General features: G+C 43.2%; 1 protein-coding gene across 2 annotated transcripts in view; it reads right to left on the bottom strand.

Annotated features, from left to right (window-relative positions):
- Positions 1 to 7527: 7527 nt before the first annotated feature.
- LOC115080559 (E3 ubiquitin-protein ligase Rnf220-like) overlaps positions 7528 to 9252 on the bottom strand; it is a 124308-nt gene continuing 122583 nt past the window's right edge. For both annotated transcript variants that reach the window (XM_029584784.1, XM_029584785.1), the window contains exon 14: positions 7528 to 7930. In XM_029584784.1, the coding sequence (XP_029440644.1) occupies positions 7859 to 7930 (72 nt within the window). In that variant the 3' untranslated portion in view covers positions 7528 to 7858. The remainder of the gene's footprint in view (positions 7931 to 9252) is intronic.

The raw sequence follows: 9252 nt of genomic DNA, 5'->3' as shown, positions 1-9252 counted from the left end.
TGCAGAACCTCATCTTCCTGTATTCCTAACATCTGACATCAGATAACCCTAAACAGCCTCATTATCACTCCCACCCTAATATCCAAAGACTCTATCTGATATCAGAGTATCCTAAACAGCCACATTATCACTCCCACCCTAATATCCAAAGAGCCTATCTGATATCAGAGTATCCTAAACAGGCACATTATCACTCCCACCCTAATATCCAAAGACTCTATCTGATATCAGAGTATCCTATACATCCCCATTATCACTCCCACCCTAATATCCAAAGACCCTATCTGATATCAGAGTATCCTAAACAGCCACATTATCACTCCCACCCTAATATCCAAAGAGCCTATCTGATATCAGAGTATCCTAAACAGCCTCATTATCACTCCCACCCTAATATCCAAAGACTCTATCTGATATCAGAGTATCCTAAACAGCCACATTATCACTCCCACCCTAATATCCAAAGAGCCTATCTGATATCAGAGTATCCTAAACAGCCACATTATCACTCCCACCCTAATATCCAAAGACTCTATCTGATATCAGAGTATCCTATACATCCCCATTATCACTCCCACCCTAATATCCAAAGACCCTATCTGATATCAGAGTATCCTAAACAGCCACATTATCACTCCCACCCTAATATCCAAAGACCCTATCTGATATCAGAGTATCCTAAACAGCCACATTATCACTCCCACCCTAATATCCAAAGACTCTATCTGATATCAGAGTATCCTAAACAGCCCCATTATCACTCCCACCCTAATATCCAAAGACTCTATCTGATATCAGAGTATCCTATACATCCCCATTATCACTCCCACCCTAATATCCAAAGACCCTATCTGATATCAGAGTATCCTAAACAGCCACATTATCACTCCCACCCTAATATCCAAAGAGCCTATCTGATATCAGAGTATCCTAAACAGCCTCATTATCACTCCCACCCTAATATCCAAAGACTCTATCTGATATCAGAGTATCCTAAACAGCCACATTATCACTCCCACCCTAATATCCAAAGAGCCTATCTGATATCAGAGTATCCTAAACAGCCACATTATCACTCCCACCCTAATATCCAAAGACTCTATCTGATATCAGAGTATCCTATACATCCCCATTATCACTCCCACCCTAATATCCAAAGACCCTATCTGATATCAGAGTATCCTAAACAGCCACATTATCACTCCCACCCTAATATCCAAAGACCCTATCTGATATCAGAGTATCCTAAACAGCCACATTATCACTCCCACCCTAATATCCAAAGACCCTATCTGATATCAGAGTATCCTAAACAGCCACATTATCACTCCCACCCTAATATCCAAAGACCCTATCTGATATCAGAGTATCCTAAACAGCCTCATTATCACTCCCACCCTAATATCCAAAGACTCTATCTGATATCAGAGTATCCTAAACAGCCACATTATCACTCCCACCCTAATATCCAAAGAGCCTATCTGATATCAGAGTATCCTAAACAGCCACATTATCACTCCCACCCTAATATCCAAAGACTCTATCTGATATCAGAGTATCCTATACATCCCCATTATCACTCCCACCCTAATATCCAAAGACCCTATCTGATATCAGAGTATCCTAAACAGCCACATTATCACTCCCACCCTAATATCCAAAGAGCCTATCTGATATCAGAGTATCCTAAACAGCCTCATTATCACTCCCACCCTAATATCCAAAGACTCTATCTGATATCAGAGTATCCTAAACAGCCACATTATCACTCCCACCCTAATATCCAAAGACTCTATCTGATATCAGAGTATCCTAAACAGCCACATTATCACTCCCACCCTAATATCCAAAGACTCTATCTGATATCAGAGTATCCTAAACAGCCCCATTATCACTCCCACCCTAATATCCAAAGACCCTATCTGATATCAGATAATCCTAAACAGCCTCATTATCACTCCCACCCTAATATCCAAAGAGCCTATCTGATATCAGAGTATCCTAAACAGCCCCATTATCACTCCCACCCTAATATCCAAAGACTCTATCTGATATCAGAGTATCCTAAACAGCCACATTATCACTCCCACCCTAATATCCAAAGAGCCTATCTGATATCAGAGTATCCTAAACAGCCACATTATCACTCCCACCCTAATATCCAAAGACTCTATCTGACATCAGAGTATCTTGGCAGTGACTTTCCCCTCTTGTACTTAAAGGGCGCTGTGCATTTTGAGAGGTTCCTGTCTCTCCCTCCTCTCTCTCTCTCTCTCGCTCGCTGCCTTAGTTTCACAATTTGGAAGAGGGCTGCTGGGCCTCCTCCTTTGTCCATATAGGGTCCTCTGCATGTCCGCCCTGCCTGCTCTGCCTTGTGCTTGGAGAGAGTGGGAAGCGCCCTTACGTAGTCAGGAACTAACTCAGGGAGGAAATGCTTATGCCTGCTGTGGATACCTTTCTGAAGGAAGTTACCCGGGGGCTATCCAATGAGTTTAGGCTCCAGCGCTATTGCTCCTGACTGCACTGCAGAACTTTTCTAAGAATCTGATAAGAGTTCCCCTAATTAATCTTAAGGCATGATTCATTTCTCTCCCTGCCCTCCATGCTGCTACCCTGAGGGGAGCCCTCACCTTGTGCCTGCCTGCGTCATGTCCTTCCCCCACGGGCTCATCAGCCGAAGCCTTTTCTTGCACAGGAAGACTTCTCGCATTTCACTTCCCTTCTGTGAATTATTTATCCTCTCTGAGAGAAAGCCAGAGTAGTTTCCTGATCACAGTCAGGAGGAACAGAGTCCCAAACTTGCTGGATATCCAAGGACATCCCTCAATATTCTGATTCCACAAGGTCTTTCCCTGGAGACTAAGAATGAGTGGAAAGCCTTAGTGAATCAAGTCCCTAAATCATGAAACCTTCCTATAAGCCGCAGAAGGATCCCCAAGTCCTATACAGCCAAGACCCTGTGTTCTCAATTCAATCATTGTCGCTACACAGATAAATAAGAAGAAATAAATATGATAACATAAATACAAAAAGATCCCACACACATCAGGCACCTGGTAACTGATTTCAAGAATCTTGCAAAGCCACAGAAGCTAAATTTTAACCTGGTAAAGACTCCCAAGTCATCGAGGACACTAGCAAACGTAACCATGCACCTATAGGAGCTCCTCTGCAAGCATGACCCACAAAACTAAAATCAGTAGGAGAGGTACCCCAATTAATGGCATATCCCATGCACCCTAAATCAGTGGCCCATACAAGTTATATAACCCATGCACCCTAAATCAGTGGCCCATACAAGTTATATAACCCATGCACCCTAAATCAGTGGCCCATACAAGTTATATAACCCATGCACCCTAAATCAGTGGACCATACAAGTTATATAACCCATGCACCCTAAATCAGTGGCCCATACAAGTTATATAACCCATGCACCCTAAATCAGTGGCCCATACAAGTTATATAACCCATGCACCCTAAATCAGTGGACCATACAAGTTATATAACCCATGCACCCTAAATCAGTGGCCCATACAAGTTATATAACCCATGCACCCTAAATCAGTGGCCCATACAAGTTATATAACCCATGCACCCTAAATCAGTGGCCCATACAAGTTATATAACCCATGCACCCTAAATCAGTGGACCATACAAGTTATATAACCCATGCACCCTAAATCAGTGGACCATACAAGTTATATAACCCATGCACCCTAAATCAGTGGCCCATACAAGTTATATAACCCATGTACCCTAAATCAGTGGCCCATACAAATTTTATATCCCTAGATACCCTAAATCAGTGGTCCATACAAATAATGTATCCCCAGATACCTTAAATTAGTGGCCCATACAAGTTATATATCCCTAGATACCCTAAATCAGTGGCCCATATGAGTTATATATCCCTAGATACCCTAAATCAGTGGCCCATACAAGTTATATAACCCATGCACCCTAAATCAGTGGCCCATACAAGTTATATATCCCTAGATACCTTAAATCAGTGGCCCATACAAGTTATATAACCCTGATACCCTAAATCAGTGGCCATACAAGTTATATATCCCTAGATACCTTAAATCAGTGGACCATACAAGTTATATATCCCTAGATACCCTAAATCAGTGGCCCATACAAGTTATATATCCCTAGATACCCTAAATCAGTGGCCCATACAAGTTATATAACCCATGCACCCTAAATCAGTGGCCCATACAAGTTATATAACCCATGCACCCTAAATCAGTGGCCCATACAAATTTTATATCCCTAGATACCCTAAATCAGTAGTCCATACAAATAATGTATCCCCAGATACCTTAAATTAGTGGCCCATACAAGTTATATATCCCTAGATACCCTAAATCAGTGGCCCATACAAGTTATATATCCCTAGATACCTTAAATCAGTGGCCCATACAAGTTATATATCCCTAGATACCCTAAATCAGTGGCCCATACAAGTTATATAACCCATGCACCCTAAATCAGTGGCCCATACAAGTTATATAACCCATGCACCCTAAATCAGTGGCCCATACAAATTTTATATCCCTAGATACCCTATATCAGTGGTCCATACAAATAATGTATCCCCAGATACCTTAAATTAGTGGCCCATACAAGTTATATAACCCAGGCACCCTACATCAGTGGCCCATACAAGTTATATAACCCATGCACCCTAAATCAGTGGCCCATACAAGTTATATAACCCATGCACCCTAAATCAGTGGACCATACAAGTTATATAACCCATGCACCCTAAATCAGTGGCCCATACAAGTTATATAACCCATGCACCCTAAATCAGTGGCCCATACAAGTTATATAACCCATGCACCCTAAATCAGTGGCCCATACAAGTTATATAACCCATGCACCCTAAATCAGTGGCCCATACAAGTTATATAACCCATGCACCCTAAATCAGTGGACCATACAAGTTATATAACCCATGCACCCTAAATCAGTGGCCCATACAAGTTATATAACCCATGCACCCTAAATCAGTGGACCATACAAGTTATATAACCCATGCACCCTAAATCAGTGGCCCATACAAGTTATATAACCCATGTACCCTAAATCAGTGGCCCATACAAATTTTATATCCCTAGATACCCTAAATCAGTGGTCCATACAAATAATGTATCCCCAGATACCTTAAATTAGTGGCCCATACAAGTTATATATCCCTAGATACCCTAAATCAGTGGCCCATACGAGTTATATATCCCTAGATACCCTAAATCAGTGGCCCATACAAGTTATATATCCCTAGATACCTTAAATCAGTGGACCATACAAGTTATATATCCCTAGATACCCTAAATCAGTGGCCCATACAAGTTATATATCCCTAGATACCCTAAATCAGTGGCCCATACAAATTTTATATCCCTAGATACCCTAAATCAGTAGTCCATACAAATAATGTATCCCCAGATACCTTAAATTAGTGGCCCATACAAGTTATATATCCCTAGATACCCTAAATCAGTGGCCTATACAAGTTATATATCCCTAGATACCTTAAATCAGTGGCCCATACAAGTTATATATCCCTAGATACCCTAAATCAGTGGCCCATACAAGTTATATAACCCATGCACCCTAAATCAGTGGCCCATACAAGTTATATAACCCATGCACCCTAAATCAGTGGCCCATACAAATTTTATATCCCTAGATACCCTATATCAGTGGTCCATACAAATAAGGTATCCCCAGATACCTTAAATTAGTGGCCCATACAAGTTATATATCCCTAGATACCCTAAATCAGTGATCCATACAAGTTATATATCCCCAGATACATTAAATCAGTGTTCTATACAAGTTATATAACCCAGGCACCCTACATCAGTGGCCCATACAAGTTATATATCCCTAGATACCTTAAATCAGTGATCCATACAAGTTATATAACCCTGATACCCTAAATCAGTGGCCCATACAAGTCATATAACCCAGGCACCCTACATCAGTGGCCCATACAAGTTATATAACCCATGCACCCTAAATTAGTGGCCCATACAGGTTTTATATCCCTAGATACCCTAAATGAGTGGCCCATACAAATTATATATCCCTAGATACCCTAAATCAGTGATCCATACAAGTTATATAACCCATGCACCCTAAATCAGTGACCCATACAAGTTATATAACCCCAGATACCTTAAATCAGTGACCCGAACAAATTATATATCCCTAGATACCCTAAATCAGTGATCCATACAAGTTATATAACACATGCACCCTAAATCAGTGACCCATACAAGTTATATAACCCCAGATACCTTAAATCAGTGACCCATACAAGTTATATATCCCTAGATACCCTAAATCAGTGGCCCATACAAGTTATATATCCCTAGATACCCTAAATCAGTGGCCCATACAAGTTATATAACCCATGCGCCCCTAAATCAGTGGCCCATACAAGTTATATAACCCATGCACCCTAAATTAGTGACCCATACAAGTTATATATCCCTAGATACCTTAAATCAGTGGCTCATACAAGTTATAGAACCCTGATACCCTAAATCAGTGGCCTATACAAGTTATATAACCCAGGCACCCTACATCAGTGGCCCATACAAGTTATATAACCCATGCACCCTAAATTAGTGACCCATACAAGTTATATAACCCCAGATACCTTAAATCAGTGACCCATACAAGTTATATATCCCTAGATACCCTAAATCAGTGGCCCATACAAGTTATATATCCCTAGATACCCTAAATCAGTGGCCCATACAAGTTATATAACCCATGCGCCCCTAAATCAGTGGCCCATACAAGTTATATATCCCTAGATACCTTAAATCAGTGGCTCATACAAGTTATAGAACCCTGATACCCTAAATCAGTGGCCTATACAAGTTATATAACCCAGGCACCCTACATCAGTGGCCCATAGAAGTTATATAACCCATGCACCCTAAATTAGTGGCCCATACAAGTTTTATATCCCTAGATACCCTAAATCAGTGGCCCATACAAATTATATATCCCTAGATACCCTAAATCAGTGATCCATACAAGTTATATAACCCATGCACCCTAAATCAGTGACCCATACAAGTTATATAACCCCAGATACCTTAAATCAGTGACCCGAACAAATTATATATCCCTAGATACCCTAAATCAGTGATCCATTCAAGTTATATAACCCATGCACCCTAAATCAGTGATCCATACAAGTTATATAACCCCAGATACCTTAAATCAGTGACCCATACAAGTTATATAACCCAGGCATCCTAAATCTGTGAAATATACCCCAGGTATCATTTGCTGTATATATACTTTGTTTATGCTTTGCATTACAATCAATCCACAAACAGAAAACCTCTGACCCATTACCCAGCAACCTCCCCACCCCAGTCACTCATCTGCCACTCGCAACCATCAGCACCAGCTTCAACAGTAAGATGTATCCCAACACGCTCAGGGAAATGCTCTCTCTAAATGGAAAAGTTTATTTTTAAAAACCAGAATACAGAGAATGCAAGAGAAAAGCAATACTTATAGATTAGACATTAAAATTAATACTGCAAGGTAATTGATGAATTATTATATTGTCTGAAAAGTAATGATAAACAAACAAACCGAGTGGAGGCTGTACAGAATCTTTTGGAAGATAAAGGCAGATCAGTGGCCCTCTAGCATCACCTGCTAATGAACTAACATTAAGACCTTCCAAAGTCTGAAGTGAACGCCTTGCTGAGGGCTCTGGATGCAGAGGAGCTAAGGCAGCAGCAGCCGGTCAGGTGCTCTCTCTCTCTCTCTCTCTTCCACCATGGCGGCCATCATCCCTTTTCCCGGGGCATCAGAAGTAGACCCGACGCAGATCGGCAGGGGAGGTGATGGTGCTGCACTGTGGGCAGAGCTTCTTGGATCCCTGGTGAGGAAAGAGGATTCGGCAGGTCAGCGACGCGTTTTCGTGGGTCACGTCTCCCTTCCCACCTCACCAACCTCTCCCGACTGCCGGAGCAATGGCCCCGGGTAAACACGCTCAGGCCCCTGTCCTGCTGCCTTACCCCCACACGCACCCCCCGTTCAGGGCAAGCTTCGCCAGCGCCACCCAGCAAGACCTCGCTCACGGAGAAAGCACCGAGGAAGCCATTCGCTTGCCCCTCGAGCGCTAGGGCTGACGGCGTTGGCCAGCACACTGGGAGCGGGCATTTCATGTTTGCCAATAATCTGTTTGTCATAGGAGATTCTCTTTCAATTCTCGTCAAGCGTGGCCAGCAAACAGCGCACCTGAAAGAGGCGGCCAGGGAAGATAACGGGTGCTTCATCAAACTCCTTATCTTACTCTTCCCCAGCATCACTGTCTACTACCAAAACACAAACAGTGACAAGCATATGATGCTGGGCCTCTCCCCCGGAGGGTGGGAAGTGCGTCCTGTGAGGTGAGAGCGCAGGGTCCAGAACTGGGAGGAGGGGCCCGGGTCACTCACAAATTCTGCAGGAACAGAACAAAATTCTGGCTTTCCAGACTTACAGAAATGGGATGCAAACCAGCAAGAGCTGTAATCTGAGGGGTAAAAATCAGTTTAAACTGAAAACACAGGGCCAAGTATCTCATGGATGTGACTTAGGCGCAGGCTTCGAGGGCACCCAAAAACTAGGACTCCCCCCGGCTGATCTCTCATTTCCAGCATGGAAATCCCTTCTCGTAGATCCTGGGTCTGCGACTGCGTTACTCGGGCGAGGAGAATCCTTCAGGGCCGCGTGGCCAGTTCTGCCGGGCCGTGGCCTTAACAATAACTAAATGTGCCCTCAAGCGAGGGAAAGAGAAGCAGGAAACCAGAAGGTAAAAAGATATCTTAAAACAGTTCACTGAGCAGGTAAGCAGGGTGCAGGAGGCAATAGCCTGTCTTCCCTCTGGTTTTGGCAGTAAATTGGCCGGCACAGGGGGGGGGTGGAAATCTCACCCTGCTTAGTCCTACAGAGTAACAAGTCTGGCTCCTAGGCGGCAATGCCCTGGCCCGCCAGCAGGGGTCCCTGGATCCACACTCGCTCTGGCCCTATGTAACCTTGCCTTTGCCTGCACGCGGCTCCTCATCGTCCCGTCACCTCGGCTCTTCTTTCCTGACCTCGCGGCCTCTCTACTTTGCCTTGTTGGCCTTCTTGTATTGTTCTGTCTTGTTCCTGTTTGTTTGAATCCCTTGTTCCCAGTTGTGCTTCTGTTCCTATGGCCCTAGGTCTCTTGGTGGC

Source organism: Rhinatrema bivittatum, chromosome 19 (genome assembly GCF_901001135.1).
Source record: "Rhinatrema bivittatum chromosome 19, aRhiBiv1.1, whole genome shotgun sequence".
NCBI classification, from domain to species: Eukaryota; Metazoa; Chordata; class Amphibia; order Gymnophiona; family Rhinatrematidae; genus Rhinatrema; species Rhinatrema bivittatum.
This window is presented reverse-complemented; position numbering and strand designations above follow the sequence as displayed.